The 19857-nt window shown below is 53.6% G+C and overlaps 12 protein-coding genes across 12 annotated transcripts; 7 read left to right on the forward strand and 5 right to left on the reverse strand.

The window, feature by feature from the left end:
• BZA05DRAFT_404754 (armadillo-type protein) lies at nucleotides 1-2930 on the reverse strand (the record flags this gene model as incomplete). The annotated part of the gene is made up of 7 exons (XM_051484344.1): nucleotides 2798-2930; nucleotides 2650-2741; nucleotides 2330-2581; nucleotides 2173-2271; nucleotides 2017-2108; nucleotides 1739-1963; nucleotides 1-1691 (listed from the first exon to the last, which is right to left on the reverse strand). Coding segments are annotated over exons 1-7 (2480 nt in total), but the record flags the coding sequence as incomplete, so codon positions are not given.
• Nucleotides 2931-3063: 133 nt separating this feature from the next.
• Nucleotides 3064-4775, forward strand: BZA05DRAFT_122596 (glycosyltransferase). Its single transcript, XM_051478702.1, has 5 exons — nucleotides 3064-3274; nucleotides 3331-3575; nucleotides 3634-3912; nucleotides 3961-4166; nucleotides 4225-4775. The coding sequence occupies exons 1-5, from the start codon at nucleotides 3148-3150 to the stop codon at nucleotides 4652-4654; spliced, it is 1287 nt and encodes a 428-aa protein (XP_051337228.1). The 5' UTR covers nucleotides 3064-3147; the 3' UTR covers nucleotides 4655-4775.
• BZA05DRAFT_122591 (uncharacterized protein) lies at nucleotides 4705-5392 on the reverse strand. Its single transcript, XM_051478701.1, has 2 exons — nucleotides 4900-5392; nucleotides 4705-4847 (listed from the first exon to the last, which is right to left on the reverse strand). The coding sequence occupies exons 1-2, from the start codon at nucleotides 5217-5219 to the stop codon at nucleotides 4745-4747; spliced, it is 423 nt and encodes a 140-aa protein (XP_051337229.1). The 5' UTR covers nucleotides 5220-5392; the 3' UTR covers nucleotides 4705-4744.
• A 282-nt stretch (nucleotides 5393-5674) lies between these two features.
• Nucleotides 5675-6304, forward strand: BZA05DRAFT_446916 (DNA polymerase delta, subunit 4-domain-containing protein; the record flags this gene model as incomplete). The annotated part of the gene is made up of 2 exons (XM_051487115.1): nucleotides 5675-5972; nucleotides 6036-6304. 2 exons carry the CDS (start codon nucleotides 5675-5677, stop codon nucleotides 6302-6304), a joined length of 567 nt encoding a protein of 188 aa, XP_051337230.1.
• Nucleotides 6305-6624: 320 nt separating this feature from the next.
• On the reverse strand, nucleotides 6625-7220 carry BZA05DRAFT_340816 (uncharacterized protein; the record flags this gene model as incomplete). Its single annotated transcript, XM_051480982.1, has 2 exons — nucleotides 6625-6873; nucleotides 6951-7220. The coding sequence occupies 2 exons, from the start codon at nucleotides 7218-7220 to the stop codon at nucleotides 6625-6627; spliced, it is 519 nt and encodes a 172-aa protein (XP_051337231.1).
• Nucleotides 7221-7338: 118 nt separating this feature from the next.
• BZA05DRAFT_404761 (ubiquitin-related domain-containing protein) lies at nucleotides 7339-8009 on the forward strand. Its single transcript, XM_051484345.1, has 2 exons — nucleotides 7339-7570; nucleotides 7627-8009. The coding sequence occupies exons 1-2, from the start codon at nucleotides 7554-7556 to the stop codon at nucleotides 7829-7831; spliced, it is 222 nt and encodes a 73-aa protein (XP_051337232.1). The 5' UTR covers nucleotides 7339-7553; the 3' UTR covers nucleotides 7832-8009.
• A 1095-nt stretch (nucleotides 8010-9104) lies between these two features.
• Nucleotides 9105-10882, reverse strand: BZA05DRAFT_404764 (uncharacterized protein; the record flags this gene model as incomplete). The annotated part of the gene is made up of 5 exons (XM_051484346.1): nucleotides 9105-9303; nucleotides 9366-9488; nucleotides 9545-9748; nucleotides 9800-10133; nucleotides 10186-10882. Coding segments are annotated over 5 exons (1362 nt in total), but the record flags the coding sequence as incomplete, so codon positions are not given.
• Nucleotides 10883-10892: 10 nt separating this feature from the next.
• On the forward strand, nucleotides 10893-11898 carry BZA05DRAFT_404765 (uncharacterized protein). The gene is made up of 2 exons (XM_051484347.1): nucleotides 10893-11291; nucleotides 11350-11898. The coding sequence occupies exons 1-2, from the start codon at nucleotides 10901-10903 to the stop codon at nucleotides 11418-11420; spliced, it is 462 nt and encodes a 153-aa protein (XP_051337234.1). The 5' UTR covers nucleotides 10893-10900; the 3' UTR covers nucleotides 11421-11898.
• A 682-nt stretch (nucleotides 11899-12580) lies between these two features.
• Nucleotides 12581-14420, forward strand: BZA05DRAFT_404766 (Pre-mRNA cleavage complex II protein Clp1-domain-containing protein). Its single transcript, XM_051484348.1, has 4 exons — nucleotides 12581-12787; nucleotides 12841-13864; nucleotides 13920-14094; nucleotides 14172-14420. Exons 1-4 carry the CDS (start codon nucleotides 12737-12739, stop codon nucleotides 14290-14292), a joined length of 1371 nt encoding a protein of 456 aa, XP_051337235.1. The 5' UTR covers nucleotides 12581-12736; the 3' UTR covers nucleotides 14293-14420.
• Nucleotides 14343-16068, reverse strand: BZA05DRAFT_404769 (serine/threonine-protein phosphatase 4 catalytic subunit). The gene is made up of 3 exons (XM_051484349.1): nucleotides 15671-16068; nucleotides 15117-15605; nucleotides 14343-15018 (listed from the first exon to the last, which is right to left on the reverse strand). Exons 1-3 carry the CDS (start codon nucleotides 15684-15686, stop codon nucleotides 14570-14572), a joined length of 954 nt encoding a protein of 317 aa, XP_051337236.1. The 5' UTR covers nucleotides 15687-16068; the 3' UTR covers nucleotides 14343-14569.
• A 269-nt stretch (nucleotides 16069-16337) lies between these two features.
• On the forward strand, nucleotides 16338-16945 carry BZA05DRAFT_404771 (uncharacterized protein). The gene is made up of 2 exons (XM_051484350.1): nucleotides 16338-16550; nucleotides 16617-16945. Exons 1-2 carry the CDS (start codon nucleotides 16499-16501, stop codon nucleotides 16841-16843), a joined length of 279 nt encoding a protein of 92 aa, XP_051337237.1. The 5' UTR covers nucleotides 16338-16498; the 3' UTR covers nucleotides 16844-16945.
• An 86-nt stretch (nucleotides 16946-17031) lies between these two features.
• On the forward strand, nucleotides 17032-19856 carry BZA05DRAFT_431062 (adaptin N terminal region-domain-containing protein). The gene is made up of 3 exons (XM_051486175.1): nucleotides 17032-17301; nucleotides 17359-18093; nucleotides 18156-19856. The coding sequence occupies exons 1-3, from the start codon at nucleotides 17104-17106 to the stop codon at nucleotides 19677-19679; spliced, it is 2457 nt and encodes an 818-aa protein (XP_051337238.1). The 5' UTR covers nucleotides 17032-17103; the 3' UTR covers nucleotides 19680-19856.
• The last annotated feature ends 1 nt before the right edge of the window (nucleotide 19857 follows it).

Consider the following 19857-nt stretch of genomic DNA (forward strand, 5'->3'; position numbering starts at 1 on the left):
AGGCCGGCTAGGAACTCGACCACGTCTTTGGGCTGTTTAAGTACCAGGCGGGCAAAGACGAGGATCAAGCTCTGGATAAAGTTGGGCAGACTGGCAGTAGCAAGACGTGCCGCGACGGCGCGAAGGAGCTCCGGCAGAAGTTGGCCAATGTGTTCACCCGCCTTGTCCACGATTTCTGCAGCGAGGCCACCAACTTCCATAGCGGCACCTTCGCTGAACTCGGGCCGGAGAAGCCGGTCGATGATGATCAAGGAAATCTCCAGCCCGGACTTGCCAGTAGCATCGTTCCACTTGAGTAGCTGATCGCAATCCAACCGGAAAATCTCCTTCATGGAACTACAACCGGATTGCACGAGATCGGTGTCGTCAGACTCAAGCAAAATCCGCGAAAGCCTAGGCATGACATTGGCGACCAAGCCCTGTGGGAGCGGTGACGTTCCGTTCCGAAGGAGAGCCTCCAAGACCTCAGTCGCGAGGTTGATAAGAGGATGCTCATTGCCAGAGGCATCTAGGTCCATCATCTGCATCAAGAGAGGCAATAGTTTCGAGCACAGAGGCACGTACATATCCGGAGCACCTTCCGCAATATCGTCAAATGTTGACAGGACGGTCCCGGTAAGGTGGTGGTTGGTGACGCCATTGCTTGCGATAGCAAAAAGCAACTGCGGTATCTGAAGATTGTCGTCGAGTACAGCCGCATAGTTGATTGTTATCGCTGACCGAACAGTCTCTACCAGCTCGGTGAGGACGTCCTGGCTGTCTTCCGGATCGTCGTCGTCGTTCTTCACGTTTATGAATGCTCGGATGGACGCGATGATGCTGGCCTGAAATGGCTGGAGCGCCTCCACTGGAACCTTCTCACGGTACGTCTGGAAAGTCCTCAATGCGGTAATCTGAACAATGGTTGACGGGTCGGCTGTAGACGCATGGATGCTCTGTTCCATCAGCTCCGTAACCCTGTCTCCGACTGTATTATATGTCGCCTTTGTCAGGGTCGCCGCAACGGAATATCCTCTGGCCCGAAGGAATTGGTTTTCCTCATCAGAACTGCTGATGGCGGTGACGATGTAACCCAGCAAGCTCAGTGCGATTTCCGCGCTGATCGGTCTATCCATCTCTGCGTATTCGTTCAGAATCTGATCCCACAGATGCAAGACTGACTCCTTCATCAACCAGGATTGTCCAGCTCCGAAAATCCGTTGAGTATGGTCGAATAGTGACTCAATAGCTTGGCTCGGGAAACATTCACCAAGCTTTAAGATCAAGTCTCCAGAAGCAGTCCTAGGAGTGTAGTTTGCAGAGATGGAGGTCTCTTCCGACAAGAAGACATTCAAGTCGATTTCCCACATGGTCTTATCTTCTCCAGCAATCTGACTAAGAGTGATGCAAGTGAAGACCATCTGCGAGAATGGACTCGTATTGGCTCCACCAAACCCTGCCTGTTCGATGTGGTCTTTGACTGCTCGGTTGCCGAGGCATGATGTGATGAAATCAAGCTGTTCGAGAACATACAAGTCCAAGCTGAAAGGCAGACAATCGACATCGACCAGACGTCCTTCTGCCATTTCTTGGACAAAATCTTTGACGTACATGTCCTTGCAATGATTCATGTCCATCCATGTGGCGCCGAAGAGCTTTTCGATGTACTGGTTGAACAGGGTCGCGAAATGTTGCCTTGCTTGCATTATTGTCTGCGCCGTCAGTACAGGCATACCTCCAGAGAGTTCACGGCACATACCCGGATGGCCTGGATCTTCAGCGACACCAATCCTCTGTTCGCGTTTCCGTCTTGGGACCAGGCAATAGGTGTCTCAAGGACACTGGTCAGAAATGGCATCCACAGGTTCATAGCCTCTTGGGCGAACGTGTCGACCTCATCGCCATGATTTCCTCTCATCATCCCCAAAGTGTCGATGCATGATTTGAAAGTGCAGACCGAAAGCGACCGTACAGCGAGCGACCTCTAGCTCAGGATATTAGCCAATACCCTGGATTCCCAAGGGCAATCATACTCACCGCTTCGTTCGTGGAAACTTTGTACAGCAATTCAACAATCTGCTTAGCCATTCCGAAGAACTGTTCTTCTGCCAATCCCTCTTCCAGCACGTCTAAAGCCCAGTACAGTCAGATATCCGACAGATGATACAGATGATCCGAGGGCTCTACACTAACCATTCAGCACATGCAGCGCTCCGTTTGTTTGCGTATCTGTTCCGTCGGTGATGTAGGTCAACAGATTGCCAAGGAGATCCGGCCACTCCTCTGGGTAATCTATCACACAGAGCAGGTGTTAGCGAGTGATACCCGTTCCGCCAAACATCAGGCGCACCAGATGTAGCAATCTTTCCGACCATAGCAGCCGAGATCGAGCGGACCTTCCGCTGGTCGTCGGTAGCGAGGATGAGTAGCTGCGGCCGGAGGTGGTTCTTGATCTCTGGGGAAGCCAGTGGACCGCGGAAGTCCTCGTATGTGTCGCTCCAACATCGCAGGACATATCGTTTCAGGGCGATCAGGGCGGCCTGTCGGTCGGATGATGGTAATTCGAGGGCCGAAGCGATGTTTGCCAGTGCGACCGGATAGGCTGCGGCGGGATTGTAGTTAGCCGGTGGAGCGCTGTGATGAATGTGGGTGTATGTTTTGACTACGGACCATTACTGGGTAAAAACGTTTCGAGTTGAGCTTCGGCAGCGCGTCGAGGAGCCAGCTCCGGCTCCATTGTCCGCTGGAGGAGTACAAGCAACCTGTGCGGGATGTCAACCACGGCGGTAGTGCCGGTAATGGTGGAATAGCAACGTACTCCTGCTCGATGCTCTGTGGGGCTTGCATCGGAAATGCTTATTGTAGAGAAGTCGGACCAAGTGATTGACTTGTCGGTAGATGTGTTGGAGCCGAATGAAGGGTGGGAGGTGGGAGGTGATAGTGGTTATGGGGATTGGTGTGGGGAGCGAGATTCCGAGTGTTGATACACTGGATATTCCCCTCCACGCGCCAAGACCAATAAACAGGTAGCAACGGCAACTTCCGTTCTGAATCACCACAGCTTAATTTGAGCAAGGATAACAACTCAGGTTCCATGTAGGGGACAGAATCAACACGGGCTTCTCTGCTACCTGTCTTGTCTCTCTCTCTCTCATTCATAACACAGCCATGGAGTATATCCACTCAGCCTGGTCTTTCGCCTTCAATTCACGAACCAGATTTCCGCTATGGATAATCCCGCCGCTGCTCCTCGTGGACGCCGTGCTCTCCTCCGCCGTGGTTCTCAAAGTGCCCTGTAAGTGTCAATGGGCACTCCCCAGAGCTCATTGTAGCTAAACAAGCCTTCCACAGACACCGAGATCGACTGGACGGCGTACATGCAGCAAGTGACGCAGTATTTCGGAGGAGAGCGAAACTACGCCTTGATCAAGGGTGGCACCGGACCGCTGGTCTACCCAGCCGGCCACGTCTACATCTACTCCTTCCTGTATCGTTTCACCGACAACGGTACGAATATCCTGCGAGCGCAGTGGTTGTTTGTTGCGTTGTACTTGGCGACCCTCTACATTGTTCTGTTGTGCTATCGTGAAGCTAGGGTGTGCCTCGAACCCGCCCGTCTTGAGAAGAAGAAACGAACGTATCTAACCGTGTAAGGCACCGCCATATATACTGCCATTGCTATTGCTCTCAAAACGCCTGCATAGCATCTACATGCTCCGCCTGTTTAACGACCCGTTCTCGATCTTCTTCCTGTTCGCCGCGGTGCTGCTATGGCAGAAGAGGATGTGGACGCTTGGGTCAATGACGTACTCAATGGCTGTGGGCGTGAAGATGAACACGTTACTCGTCCTGCCAGCCGTCGGCGCGATACTGCTGCAAGCCGTGGGGAGGAATAAGGCGCTGCGGCAAGCTATGATCATGGCTCAGGTTCAGGTCAGTAAGTTCCTGCACTCCTGCCCTACCTCGGCCCTAAATTTTTAGTTCTTGCTCGCGACTCCTTTCGTGATGGAGTATCCCCTGAGTTATGCGGCCGGCGCATTCGAGTTCACGCGGCAGTTCTTCTACAAGTGGACAGTGAATTGGAGGTTCATCAGCGAGGAGACATTCCTATCCAAAGAGTTCGCAATTGGGCTTCTAGCCGTCCATGCGCTGCTGCTTCTTCTCTTTCTGGCCGTGCAATGGAACCGGTACTCCTCTCCCCTAAAACCCAATTCCGGTTCTCTGGCTGACAGTTCACGGCTCCAGTCCCTCCGGCGGTAGCTTTCCCGATTTCCTATCCCTAATCTTCTCACCCCCGGACGAAGAAAGCTTTGAGCAGCGCCAAATCTCCGCCGCCGTCACCCCTCGTTACGTCCTCTGCAGCATCCTGGCAGCCAACACCATCGGCATGCTGTGTGCCCGAAGCCTGCACTACCAGTTCTACTCATGGCTGGCCTGGGGCACCCCCTACGTGCTCTGGCAGACCGGGTTCGGCCCCGTATGGATCGTTCCGCTTTGGGCGGCACAGGAATGGGCTTGGAACGTGTTTCCGAGTACGAACATGAGCTCGGCAGTGGTGGTGGGAGTGTTGGGGCTCAGTGTGGCGGGGTTGTTGCGCGATGGCGGTGCGAAGGGGGATGGGCCGGTTAGACGAGAGCGAAGGGAGAGGGTCAAGGTGACGAAGAAGCGGTCGTAATTGCAATTGCCTATGGATCTTATTCGCTCAGCCGCTCTGTAGAGTATGAATTACCTTAGATATTCTTTGCGTAATAGACATTATATCCAGTCACTCCTCATCATCCGAATTCGGCGGCATCTTCCCCATCGTTGACTCCTCCTCGTCGTCATCACTGTCCTCCAGCTGTGTATTCGCCGGAAACTCCTTTGGCCTTTGCATCCAGTTAGTATGTTTCCCTCCCTCATATCCTCCGAATCGCTCACCAGTACTCCATCTTCCTCCACTCCCTGTCATTCCGGACCACATTGACAATGAGCGCATCAATCTTGTTATCCCTCCCCTCAAACGCAACAGTATCCAGAAGAACAAATCCTCCCCTGCGCATCCATGCCTTGCCACGGAAAATAGGCGCCAGCTCCGCCAGCATCGTCGAGCCGTCGGCGAGAGAGCATGTAAAGAGGTTTTTCCCTTGCGCTTGGGTTATCCGTGCGATTATCTGTGACGGTGGGAGAGGCGCATCCGGGGGGGAACTCGTCAGGTCGTCGAGGTTCGAGAGAACGCGTTTGCTAGATTTTCGGGGCATTGTGATGTGAGTATGGTGCGTGGCATGGCCGGTGCGTGGTGGAGGGGATTTAAGGTGTTCAAGCTTTTTTTTTGGTTGCGGCTTGGCGTATGAGTGAGAGTGGGTGAGTGAATGGCAATCGCAGTCTCCTTTGTGAATCGTGGGTACTCTACGATTTGCAGGTCGATCATCGGAAAATCTATCGCGTTTACCTTGGATCGCACTTGAGAAGCCGTAGAACACTCTATTCGGTTCCCGTTCCGTTCGCGTTGCTGTCCCTGCATCAAGGAAACGAGTGATATCACAGCAGCGTGTAAAGTGCAAAGCGCCCATCACCCTAGCAGGGGCCGCTCAGCTTGCTCTCGCAGCGATCTATCTCCCCACTGACGTATATCAACGGCAACTCCTTCACTCCACCACAACCCCTCCATTCACTCTCACTACCTCACAACCACAGCAAAAAAACCGCAACAATAATGGCACCTCCCAGACGCACCACCGCCCGCCAGGCCACGCTGAGCTTCAAGTCCAAGGTCACGAAGCCGACTCTCAGCAAGGACAAAGACAAGAAGGGCTCAACAGCAGCAATGGCCATTAGCTTCTCCGACGACTCGCAGGACTCGCAGCAGGACTCACAGGAGTCCCAACCTTCCGCTCCACCTTCGCAGAAGCAGCTGCTGCAGGAAGCTCAGCAAGCCGCCGCCGCAGAAATCTCAAAGGACGCTGTGCAGATGTACTACTACGAGCTCCGGGAGAGCCGGCTATGCACACCCTGTGTGTTTCCCCTCCAGCTCCTCTTCCCTTCCACTGCCCTTACTAATAAATCTGAATACCTAGACCACCAAGACTCCCTCACCCTCGAAGAGAAGATCCTCCGTCATTTCGATCTGAGCATGCAGTACGGCCCGGCGATCGGCATCACGAGGTTGAATAGGTGGAAGCGTGCCCACCGCATGGGATTTAGTCCGCCGATCGAGGTGCTGGCGGTTGCACTGCAGATGGAGGATGAAGCGCTTGCGAAGGACGCAGATCTCCAGCGCGGAATGAGGGATACGAGGAGGGCGTACATGGACGATTTCCTGTCGAGTCGGTGTGCTGGGGAGTAGCTGCAATGCGGCGAGACAATACTCGCAGAGGAAGATTTCTGTTGTGCGATTTCACTGTTGTTCGGAATGGGATAGCTTTCCTTTTCCTTTTCACCTTTTTTCTTGACAATGCTTGCGGAGGTGGATATCTTTTGTGCGATTTCATTGTTATTTGGAATGGGATAGTGTTGCTTTTATGTTGTTTTCTTGTTTTCTTGACAATACTTGCAATTTCCTTGATACCTCTTAGCAATACGAATGATACGATGAGGACATTAACGGACACAACACCTACATATGATCTACAAAGCTCACATGATATCAACCGTCTCTACCAATATTTACAGACCACTCCTCCGTCTAGCCTCACCGTCATCCTCGTACCCGCTCCCGCTACTCCTCCCCTCCGCATCCTCATCCACGATAGTACCCTCCATTTCCTCAGAAGCAACAGCCTCATACCCACCCTGCTCCTTATCGTCGTCTCTCCTGGAAATGACCACACTCCCGCCTACCAGCAACGCCGCGCCCGCGCACCACGTAGGCGTCAACTTCTCGCTAAACACCATCGCGCCAAACAATGCCGTCGCCTGAATTCCCCATGCATTAGCCTGCCGCCTTCCCCCTCCCCTCCCAAATCCCCACATCCGGGGGGGCAACAACGTACCATAAAGTTAGCAGCAGTATTAACCACGCTGACCCTGGTGGCACTATCACCGCGCTTCAGCGCGGCCGTAAAGAACGTCCACATGACGGCATTGAACAGTAAGTTCAATCCAAAGAATGCGGCGCGGACGACGGGTTCAACGAACGGGTGCGTCGAGATGTGTCCCGCGAGCGAGCTGGTAAGGCTCGTTGTTGTCAGCTTTGCGAACAGCCCATTGGTGGCCGCGCATAGCCCGGAGAGGATCGAGAGGTGGAGCCAGCTTAAAGCCATTGTGGCGAGGGGAGACGCGGTGGTGGACGCGGTGGTGGTGCGTGAATGGGCGGGTGAGACGCAGTGATAAGTGAATGGCCGAGTGAGACGCGTTGCGGTTCCGGATGACGGATTGGCTCGTGGCGGAGCTGGACGGTCCGCTAGTTAATGCCTAACTCACTGGACTTGAGCCGCATAGCTTGAATAGGCAGCTGCTAGTCTACTCTAGCTGGCGGGGTCTCCCATGCTGTGCCACTGCCAGTGCATCATCTGGCCGTCACCTCCATCGCCAGTACATATTCCCTCCACAACTCTACCACAGATCGAGACCGTCAGCCATCCACAATCAAAACCATGATTGAGATCATCTGGTACGCACCTTCCCCTCATCTCCTCGCTTTCCTTCCACCTGCTAATAGTCCCGCAGCAACGACCGTCTCGGCAAAAAAGTGCGCGTAAAGTGCGAGCCCGACGACACAATCGGCGACTTCAAGATGCTCCTTGCCAAACATATCGGTACCGATCCCGAGAAGATCGTGCTCAAGAAGGGCACGTCGACTCTGAACGACCGGGTCACCATCGACGACTACGAAATTGGAAACGGAAGTTCGCTCGAGTTGTACTACAGGTAACCTGGTGAGGAGGATGATGATGAGGATGGAGATGAGGATTGAAGTAGATGAGGGAAAGATCAGGCACCGTGACTATGAGCAGAATGATGATCTGATTTGCTAGATTCTTTTTGTATTGACTACACCTACTACCTCTGGCATCTTGACGATCAAACTGATACCACTATTCCACACTGCTTCTACTCTTCAAACTCATATCCATCTGGTGAAAGTCCATGTGGATTATCGCCACCACGGAGAAGGCTGTAGCCTGTTCTCCATATCACCCGCAGGCTGCCCTCCATTAACATCCAAATTTCGAGTGATACACTCTCCAAGCACCTACTCAGGGGAAACTGTTCCTAAGTTAGTGATCAGTAAGGGGCACGCCCTCGGCGCCCAATAGCTACTGGTGGTATCTATCCGCGGGTCGAAGCTCTATTGGATGGAATGATTGAGGAGAAGCGAAGAGGAGGAGGAAAAGGAGGAAGAGAAGGGGTGGTTGAACAGGGTATGTGAATGTAGGATATGCGATGATGGAAAGTCCGCTTGCTGTCGACGGCGGCGAGCACAGCAGAGTAACAATAAACTGATGAGAATGGGATGCACACCATACGCCACATAGAGTAAAGTGGCAGAGAGGAGGAATAAAATGCTAGTCGACGTAGTCTGTCGAGAAACGCACACTGCCCATTGCGCTAAATCGAGGCATGTCCCTCAAACATCATGTGTCTCTTCAGATGATAATGGTGGTATCAACGGGTGTGGTAGGGTGAATATCCAAACCATAGAAATTGCTCAAAGACGGATGGATGGATATGCCCGGGTATGAATGAGCAACATGAGAAACCACATAACCACAAGACAGGGCACAAGACGGTTTCTCCTCCTTTCTCCCAAAATTTGTAGCTTTCAAGCAGGTAATTATAACAAACACAAAAAAGGGGGAAGTTCAAGCAAGACGAAAGCAATGTAAAAGGATGGAACAAGAAGCACCTCAACGCCGCAAACCAGAGAATAGCCGTAAGAGACAGAAGGCACATCAGATCGGGAAGGGGTCAAAAGATGATGGTACAGGTTGTTGAGTAAGAATAGCAACCATGGTAAGGAAAAAAAAAAGATCAAGAAAAAGAACAGAAGGAAAGAAAAAGAACAGAGGGAAAAGAAAAAAACAGAAGCAAATAAAAAACAAACAGGAAGGGATGATCATAGGAATGAGGACGAACGAGCTACCATCGGCGGCTAACAATCTCTTGTCAAACAGGCTTGAAACACGTTGCTCGAATACACTCACCTATACACCTCCATGGCTGCACTGCCTCGACGACGCACGTCCGCATTCTCCGGGACTTCCAATTTGACAGCAGTCTCCTTTTGGTCACCTGCCTTTAGCTTGTCGTAGTCTCGCTGGCGGTAATTCGATTCATTTTGACGAGAAGGGGAAGCCGAACGACGATTGCTAGAACGAGGGCGAGATGCTTGAAATTTATTATCTTGTCCGCCGCGGTGTGAGTTCGGGTGTTGTCTATGGGATGATTGCGTACGGTCTACATACGATGAAGGGGCTGGCGGAGGTACGGCCGTCGGCTTGGGCGGTAACGGGTGGACTGATCTGTGGACCACGGGTTGATTGCTCTCAGTAGTCGACATTCCAGTCATAGGTGTGTCCTGATGGGTGCTATCCGGAAAGTTAGCGGTTGACGATAGCGAACCCCAAGGCCGATAGCGACCTACCTGCGGTTTCCGCCTCCTCTGTTCCCGTGTCTATTGCGGTTACTTCGTCTGTGCCGTCCGTCGTTTCCATGGCGTCTCTTATTCGGCCGTCGGTCCTGGTCCTGCACAGGTTTGTTTGCACCGCCTTGAAAATCGTCCCAGCTTCGCTTTTTGCCCTCAGACTTTCGTCCGGCAGACGGATCTGAAGCGTCGATACCAGCATTTCTGCGGGACCGATTAGCAGTATATCGACCCGGGAAATGCAGAAGCTCATACGCATTTGCATTAGCCTTCACACTACCGCCCACATTGACCTTCATCCGCTTGATCAACTCTTCCTCCTCTGCTGTAAGAGGCACCCTTTCGCCGTGCAGAATAACTCGTGTCGTCCCCCCGGTGCGAATCGATATCCAAACGGGATCATTCTTCATGTCCTCATCTGCCTCGATATCCGCCCTGTTGATTGGGTTTCCTTCAGAATCAAAATATTTTGAGCCAACGATATTCTTTCCTTTTTCGACTGGCTCATCCACTACCGGATCGGTCAAGGATGCCTCTGGATCGTGAGTGGCTCCAATTGGGTGGTCAACACGTTGCGGAGCGTTCAGCCCTGTAGAACATTCAGTCGGAGCCGCGCGAAAGGGAGGGGGAAATGCACTCACCCACGGCCTCTGATTTCGTCTTTACCACAGTTGGTGAGACTCGATCAGCGAAAAAGCGCGGCGGCGACGGTGGCCGAGGGGCGGCAGTGTCTGCTGACGGCGGTGGCTGCTGCTGAAATTGCTTCTGTCGCTCACTCTTTCCTCCTACTCCCCTAGCCCCGCCACGACCTCCCGGTCCATGATGTTGACCAGAATTGTGCGCATTCTGCCTCGGGAAACTACGGGCTAGTGGGCGGGAGTATGGAGTTGGAGGACCAGCTCCCTTTGACGGATGCTGATGGTAGGAGGGCTGAGTTGGTGGGGGCGGTTGATACGGTTGCCATCCTTGCGATTGCTGTTGTGGCTTGGGCGGTGGGAAGGATGCTGATGGCACAGCCTGGTATTGATTTGCTTGGGCGTAGGATGGAACCTGCAATGGCGCAGGCGCGTGGTAAGCAGCTTGCGGGGGTTGTACTTGAGACGGTTGCTGTGGAACCTGCTGAGCAGCGTACTGCGGGTAGCTGGGGTGGGGCGGCTGCAAGTGGGTCTGTTGATATGCGGGCTGCGGCGGGTATGCTTGCGCTGGAGAGTGCTGCGTGGCATACGGCGGATGAGGTTGCACGTAGCCACTATAGGCAGGCTGCGGTGGCTGATGAGGGCCGTAGGTCGGGGTTGCAGGTTGGTGCTGTTGGTGCTGTTGGTGCTGTTGGTGCTGTTGGTGCTGTCGGTGCTGCTGATGCTGCTGATGCTGCTGATGCTGCTGATGCTGTTGGTGCTGCTGGTGCTGAGGCTGCTGAGGCTGCGGTGGCTGGTGCTGCTGCTGCCATTGATGGGGTGGTGTCGTATAGCTCTGAGGGGATGCCTGCCATTGAGGAGTGGTAGGAGTGGTCGCTTGCGGATACTGATGTACCGCGTGTGGTGGATATGCTGCTTGCTGCTGCGCATATTGTGGTGCTACCACGACCGGCGGGGGTGGAGGAGGAGGAGGAGGCGGGGGAGCGGTGCCCGGCTGAGGAGGAATGTAGCCCGGAGGAGGAGCGTAACGTGTGATCACAGGTTTGCTTCCTTTCTTGCTAATGGCATTGTTATTGTTTTTGGGAGGTCGCGGTTTCTGCGCCATTGCACCACTAGTGTTCCCAGGTCAGCAATGAAGCTGCATCACAAAGATTCGTCCGGATAACCAACGCTGGATTCTGTCGACGTGGCTCCGGGCAGAACTGGGCCATATGTGTGCCGGAGCCGCAGTTGTAGCATGACTGGACGCCCACAGCGACTGGATAAGGCGACTGCTGTGGCGGCGGCATCGGGACTGGCTGGTAGGGTCCGTAGTGGGGTTGTCTCGGATTCGCGGCCATGATGACAGAGGGTATCGCGGGTCCGAAGAGGCTAGAATTAAGAGGTTGTAGAGGATGGAAGCGACTTGTAAAGGACGGAAGTAACTTTTTGGCAAAATTATGCTCTGCAGTTGACGCGCTGTGCAAACCGAGTCCCGCCGGTATTCAAGAGACAACAAGTAGCTAGGCAGAAAAGTAAGAAGTAGAGAACAGAGAGCGAAAACGAGGTCAAGCTAGATTCGAGTCAGGAGCAATGGATCATTATTCGAATTGCAGAAGGTGAGGTAAGTATCGATTGGGAGGTGGTTTTTGTGGTGTTGGTATTGGTGGTGGTGGTGGTGATGGTGGTGGTTGTGGCGGTGGAAGTGAGTGTTTTGGATTAGAGGTAGAAGAATGGAGGGATGGGGGTTGGTTGGAGAGAAGCAGAGTAGCAGCAGCTTTTAGTGCAAGTAGCACAAGCAGAACCCGAGCTGCCAAGCCAATGAGATGAAGAGGAACTTGAAGGCGAAGCGAAGACATCCCGATAGATTAATTACTTAGGACTTACTTAAGCACTGCTTGGATACTTGCACAGTATTCCGTCGCAAAGGAGCATGTTTTGTTCGCTCCTTCCATGGTCACCACAGAATGAGGATCCTCATCGCGCTTTGGCGCTTTCTGTCCACGGGATTACAGCGCTCTGTTGGTTAAAGTTACTCTATGGTCACCCGACGGAGAATTAGAGATCTGGTGACACTAAGGTGGGATGATGATTCATGATGCAAATCCTAGCATTACGAAATAAAGACGCTTTATGCTAACAACTCCTTTCGCGACGGGTGGTTGATTGGCCATGTCAGAATCGCAAGTCCAGGGCGATATCTCAAGATACGAGTCCATGATCCAACAAGCCTGAGCTCTTTACTCTATGTAGAGTACGTACTCTTGAGCTTTGTGTGATGCAGAATTGAGTTTCCCCCGGTTGAAAGGCTTTTCCGAGATAAGCTTGACTGTTTCTTCTTTTTCGTTTCATCATACTCGTAACAAGACAAGCTTGGTCTCGCGAAGGTTGGCATGTGGATCAGTCAGTTTGCCGAGTGAGCTTCAAAGAACTGGCTGCCGACCTCTCACGTGCAGTCGATCAGCCGCCAGTGAACGCGCCAGGTACCCACCAGGGTTCGCGTATCCCGTACCCATCGATATTCACGACGACCCCACAAGCTCGCATCACCTCCCGACATCACTCCATCACAACCACCATGTCGGTTCCCGGCCTTCTCCCAGGTCTGCAGCAACACTCCGAGGTCGCCGTAAGTATGTTGACCGTCTCCATCCGCTCCGACATCTGACAGATCCTCGATAGGAACCGCCGACCGAGACCCAACACGAGCTCCAAGCGAATCGCGAATGGCGCTTCGAAGTATCTCCCGGTAGCAGCATCGATGTTAAGCTCCTCCGCGGCACCGCAGAGATCTTCGGAACTGAGCTACCTGTCGGCCACAAGTTCACATTCACCAGCATGAAGGCAGCGGTCTTCACTTGGAACGGATGTACCATCGAGGTTTCGGGCACGCCGAGCGTCGAGTACACGTCCGATGAGACTCCGATGAACGCTTATGCCAATACGCACTTCGCGCTGGAGAGGGCCCGTGGTGCTGCGTCGGAGTCACCGGTAGCCCAGGGACCGAGGGTCATGATCATTGGGCCGCAGGATGCAGGCAAAACTTCGCTACTGAAGATGTTGACGGGGTATGCAGTGCGGCAGGGTCGGAGGCCTGTGGTGGTCAATTTAGACCCCAAGGAGGGCATGCTCTCGCTTCCTGGCACGCTCACGGCAACGAGTTTCTCGACCATCATGGATGTCGAGGAAGGGTTCGGAACCAGTCCTACCAGTGGCCCCAGTCCAGTCCCCGCGAAGCTACCACTGGTGTACTATTACGGTCTCGAGAACCCCGACGCCAACCAGAGGCTGTACAAATCCCTCGCATCGCGGCTGGCCCTCGCCGTGTCGTCGAAGCTCTCGGAGAACGACGCAAACCGCATCTCCGGATGCATCATCGACACCTCGGGGTTTATAGCGCAGGCCTCGGGCTACGACATGGTGCAGCATATTGTGGCGGAGTTCCAGGTGGATACGTTGCTGGTCCTTGGCTCGGAGCGCTTGTACAGCGATATGTGCAGACGCTTCCAGGATCGCCCCAGAAATCCGGTCGCCGTTGTCAAGCTGCAGAAGTCTGGTGGGTGTGTGGATCGTGAAGAGGCGTTCATGAAGCAGGCTAGGGAAACAGCCATCAGGGAGTACTTCTTCGGCGAGCCGAAGAGGACCTTGTCACCGTACACCATGACTGTGGGACTGGACGACGTGAAAATCTGGCGCGTCGGGACCGGTATGTTTCCCCGTCATCAATCAGCATACCAATTTGACTGACACGCACCCTACAGCGAGCACCCTGGGCGCTGAGCTCCTTCCAGCCGGCGAAGAGCTGAAGCAGCCATTATACACGCGCGTCGAAGCGTCAATACTTATCCAGCACTCCGTGATGGCAGTTGTGCATGCCAACTTGGATGATCCAGAAGAGGTTCTGGCCGAGAGCACGGTGATGGGCTTCGTCTACGTGTACGTATTCTCCACCACCACCACCACCACCACCACCACCACCACCCTGTCCACTACGCTGACTGATAATTCTCCAGTGCTTCGGTCGATGATCAGAAACGCTTTATGAAGATCCTCGCTCCTGTCAGTGGACGGTTACCACCCAACCCGCTGATTGTATCCTCGTTCCCCGAGCCAACCTTTAGTCTGGTTGGATAGAGGTACGGCTACAGCAAGCAGATCAGCCAATTCACTCATGAATAAACAGTGACTGTGAAACATCTATTGCCATTCATTATGTCCTTTAAGTTTATCGTGAAAACATGTATGTAAGTATCTATATCCACAAACTCGCCGCCCACAGAACCACCACGACCGCCAAAGAGAAACAGTGGCGAGCAAACAAACAGCACCCATCTTGAACAAACTCCAGTCAACAGCAACCAAACAAGTACATAAATCCAAACCAGATCTACACCATCCGCCTGCAGCTTTCTTACAAGAAGTACTCCACAATAACGCCCTTATCCTGCTGCGCCGTCGCCGCGTCTCTATGCTCCGCATTTTCCGGCGCGGCCTCGAACACGTTGAAATACCGCTCTCCTGTATCACTAACCTCTAGGACACTTGCCATGTTTCCACAGCGGTAGCAATAGTTTGGTGCAGACCACACGGTCGACAACCTATCGTCGTAGAGTACCTGGTACCCCTCTTGGCACAGCTGGTGCGCACGGAGGATGTGTGATTGCTTGTTGACCTCGAGGAACTTTTTGACAACCTGTGCACCGAAAGTGTAGCCCGCGCCTCGTGGGGACAGCGTAAACTCGTCGCGTTCGGGGTCAGGGTCGGACCAGACCAAGTCGGCCATCGGCCCTTCGTGTGGGATCTCGCGGAAGCGGTCGATTATCTTGATTTGGTCTATCGAGTGGATCGAAGGGGAGAGGCCTAGAGTGGGAGATAGCGGTCAGCTTTATGCTCGGACATGTCGTCTGTCTTTGTCGGACCATGTGTGCATGGGGATGGGATGGGGGCCGAGATCTCACCTCCGTGAACGCAGAAAATGTCGTCATTAATCACCACGCTCAGCGTGAGATAGTCGAACATGTCCGTAAAGTGGTGCCACACATTGGCGTTCCCATATTTCCGACTACACTCCGTATAGAACCCGTAGCTTTGCGTCACACCTCTGCTCTCGTGGTTCCCCCGGATAAGATGCACACGCGACGGATACCTCAACTTGAGGCAGACCAGCAGCGAAATCGTCTCGACCGAAAACAGGCCTCTATCGACGTAGTCGCCGAGGAAGAGATAGTTGGTGTCTGGACAGAACCCGCCAATCTTGAAGATCTCGAGCATGTCGAAGAACTGGCCGTGGATGTCGCCCACGACGGTGACGGGCGCGAGGATGTGCACCACGTTCGACTCGTACATGAGTTGTTCCTTCAGTTTGTTGCATACTGCCTCGATCACCGATTCCGCGAGTAGCTCTTTCTTGTAGAGGCGCTCGATGCACTCGTCCAGGTCGATGGATGCTAGGTGGCGGGGAGGAGCGTCAGCGCGTTCCGGGAGCGATGGCGGGGAAGAGGGGGGCTAATACTAGGTAGTCCGGGCATTGTGTCACGGACTGCGGCGGCGGCGGGGGAGTGTGGAGGAGCGACGGAGGTGATGGAAGCTGGTGTATTGGTCTGTTCGAGAATGCGGGTATGGTGGATGGCTTCGGCAGTGGGCTAGGCGGCAGACGATGATGGAAGGCGTGTGACTGATTACGGAACGGCAGCGGCGGGAAAGAAGGGCGCGGATATGGCATCTGGAAGATCAGAAGCAGGCGCGGGAGTGGAACATTTGGAAGCGGGAAGGCGAATGTTTGGTTGGAAATGTGTTGAAGCTGGACGGAGGTCTGGAGAAGATGCGATGGTTCGGGCTGAATTTCTATGTGCAACCACCGCGAGCAGGCACTCGGCAGGCACTCGGCAGGTACAAACGGAACACGACAACATAACTGTGCGCATCTACATGTATCACAGACCAGAGATGTCACGAAAATCGCAAACTAAGCTAAATATTTCTCCGCAGTTTTTGAGCTTAACCGGTGAGCTATGGGAAGGTAAAATCCTACACAGAGGATCAGGGTTGAATGGCGGAGCCGCGTGGAGTGAACAATACCGTATTTCCGCCGCGGTGTAAAAATAAGCGGTGGCATGGACGAGAGCACAATGGTAGGAGTCGTGGGAGCTGTTGAAGGCTCATGAGTAAGTCTTTACGTATTGGTAATCCAACATTCCTCACCAGCGGAGGTGAGGCACATACTTCTTGCATACAGTTGCAAAATCCATCCCGAGCCCGCTTTCCAACCCAACATCTCAAACTCTTGACCAGCATTTCGCAGCCGAAATTTTCTACCACCGAAAATCAAAACATCATCGCCATGCTTTGGATCCTAATCTTGCTCTTCGTGATCCCCTGCATCTGTCTTATCAGTCGGTTTACCACAGCTTCATCTTCATCATCTATGGGATCTGACAGCGTGACTGACTACTTGCCAGTCTACTTTGCACTCTCATCGTGCCTTGGAGATGGCCTGAGAAGCACCCGTCCGTCGTTCGGAAGAACGTACTTCAACTCCGGAGCGGGCACTAGCGGTGGGGCATGGGAGAGCGTGGAAATGTATGGTCTAAGGAGGGAGGATGAAGATCTGGAGTCGGAGGAAGGTGATTGGGATGGGGAGGCGGAGGGACAAGAGTATGAAGGGGTGTTTCACCAGAGTCATTAGTGGATGGTGCCTATTTTGCGATATATCTGAATGGCAACTGAAGTAAGAAGATGTCAGGACTGGAGATGGCTGAAGACCTCTGGCACGTGAGCGGTTGAGGAGACGCGCCACTGCTGCTGCCGAAGCTCCTCTTTCAACCCTAACCCAACGCGCCCTCGTGCGTCATTAATCGGGCCCAAGCAAGCCATCCCCGGCCAGCCATATCGCCTCAGCCCCGCAATTCTCCATAGCTTCGGCCCATCAACACCTATCGCCAGAAAATGGAATCACTGTCCCGGATATCGGGCTTCCTCGAAACAGCTAGGGATCTCACTCTCGAAGCTGCACAGTCGGCCTCTGCTGCTGGAAGGACAGGACGGCGGGATGGCGGTAAACACACGTCGTCGAGGGAGACAAGGAAGTTGTTGAACAGTCGGATGGATCGCGAAGTACTAGACGGTCTACGAAGGGTCATCACTGTAAGGCTCCCGCACAGGCGCTTGGGTATGTGAATGGGATGCTGATAACACGCGCAGATGATGTCCCGCGGCACCGATTGTTCCGAGTTCTTCGCCGACGTTGTCAAGAACGTGGCTTCGCCGACGCTCGAGATCAAGAAGATGGTCTACATATACCTCCTACGATATGCCGAATCCGAACCCGACCTAGCGCTATTATCCATCAACACGATCCAGAAGGCGCTGAACGATCAAAACCAAGTCGTCCGAGCGATGGCGATCCGCGTGATGTCGGGGATTCGAGTACCGGTCATCTCTCAGATCGTGGCATTAGCTATCAAGAAGGGAGTGACGGACATGTCGGCGTACGTACGGAAATGCGCTGCCCTAGCGATTCCGAAATGCTACAAATTGGATCCAACGACCATGCCGCAACTGGCGGACCATTTGGGGACACTACTCGGGGACAGGAGTTATTATGTGGTGGGTGCAGCGGTGGTGGCGGTTCTCGAGACGTGTCCGGACAGATACGATCTGATACACCCACATTACCGGAATCTGGTCAAGATGATGATAGATATGGATGAGTGGGGGCAGCTAGCTGTGCTGAGGCTGTTGACGGGGTATGCGAGGAAGAGCTTTCCGATGGGAAGCAAGTCCGCAAAGAAGGAGAAGGCAAAGGCAAAGGCCAGCGGTGACAAAGAATTCTATTCGGATGAAGAAGGTGGGGGAAATCTCGCTCGTGGAATAGATACAGACTTGGAGTTATTCCTGCGAGCCTGTCCGCCTTTGTTACAGAGCCGGAATAGCGCGGTAAGGAAACAGAAGGCGTCCGAGTTTACCTGGGCTTGTCTTGCTGATAACAAACGACACAGGTTATCGTCGCCGTTGCGCGGGTATACCGACATCTTGCTCCTCCGGACTACCTCGTGAAACTTGCCGGCCCGTTGGTCAGTTTGCTGCGCGCCCAAGTCGACATTCAGCACATCGCACTGATCAGTATCGTTTCCGTCGCTCTCGAAAACCCTCAGCCATTTTCGCCGTTTGCAACTCATTTCCTCGTACAACATCTGGACCCTCCGCATATCTGGCGACTCAAACTGGAAGCGTTGACCCTCATATTTCCGTTCGTCAACACGTATACAAAGAACCTAATTCTCTCGGAGCTGGAATACTTCGCTCAGGGTTACGATAAGGAGCTAGTCAAGGAGGCCGTGCGAGCAATCGGAAGATGTGCGCAGAGCGAGACACGGAATGCTGCCCGATGCCTGCGTGTGCTTCTGAGACAAGTCGAGTCTTTGGATGGGACATTAGTTGCCGAGTCACTGACAGTGATCCGCCACATCATCCAGCAGAATCCAGCTGCCCACTCGAAGACTGTCATTCGCTTGGCGCGGGCGCTCGACACAGCAATAAACCCGACGGCCCGGGCGAGCATAATATGGCTCGTGGGTGAGTTTTCCGGCATGGATGACGGCAATAACGTTGCGGCGGACACGCTACGGATACTTGCGAAAAACTTCCCGTCCGAGTCCGACCAAGCAAAACAGCAGATTGTCCTCCTGGCCGCCAAGGTGTACGCACACCATCTCAATCGGACTCAACCTTCCGCGCCTTCCCCCCCTCAACAGTCGAGCGACAGCGACGTCGGTGACGAGTATGGCGATGAAGCACAGAAGCATCCCATCGCATTGCTTTTTTCATATATTCTACTATTGGCACGATATGACATGTCCTATGATCTGCGAGACCGAGCACGACTTTACAAGTCACTACTGGCGATATCATCATCCACGCAACTAGCAACACTCCTACTTCTCGCACCAAAGCCAACACCGCAGGCACCGAGTCCGTCGACGGGGCGCGAAGACCTCACCATTGGCTCAGCTGCGATGGTGCTAGGAAAAGAGGAAAGCATCCGGGGCTACGAAGCACTCCCTGAGTGGATCAGTGTCAGTCGGGCGCCAAGTCCTTCGTTGCGAGAGCCGCCACCGGCGACGGAGGGCACGATAACGAAGGGAGCGCTTAGTGCTGCGATGGCTATCGGGTCCAAGGGATCTGGCCGATCTGGTAGTCCAGCATTCGGTGGGGGCTCGGCATTCGGCAGCCCTGTAGTGGGGAGCCCGAGGTTTTCACAGCTCGAGGATAAAGACCATGGAGTGACGGCTCCAAAGTCGAATGGCAAGGTAGAGACCAGCTTAGAGGACTTTTTGGCAAGCGACGAATCGGAAGAGGAAGATGAGGAAAGCGAAGAGGAGGAGGAGAGCGAAGAGGAAGAGAGTGACGACGGTGAAGACGAGGGTGGTGAGGACGACGAGGATGATAATGAAGAAGAAAGCTCGGAAGAGGAAGACGGCAAAGAAAGTGCGCAGCTACTCGGAGGAGGACGGGAAGCGTAGAAGTGGGAATTTTTAGCTACCTCCCACTGATAGCAAAGAAAATATTGTACATACATACTCATCCTTATGTCTCGCATGCTCACGACACTCGGCGGAGACCGTGTACATATCTAGAGCACATGCTCTACATAAGAATCAAGTCTCAGTCTGTGCGCACGTAGAGCGCCTACAATATGCC

The sequence above is a fragment of the Tricharina praecox genome (assembly GCF_024521635.1).
Source record: "Tricharina praecox strain CBS 144465 chromosome Unknown BZA05scaffold_21, whole genome shotgun sequence".
NCBI classification, from domain to species: Eukaryota; Fungi; Ascomycota; class Pezizomycetes; order Pezizales; family Pyronemataceae; genus Tricharina; species Tricharina praecox.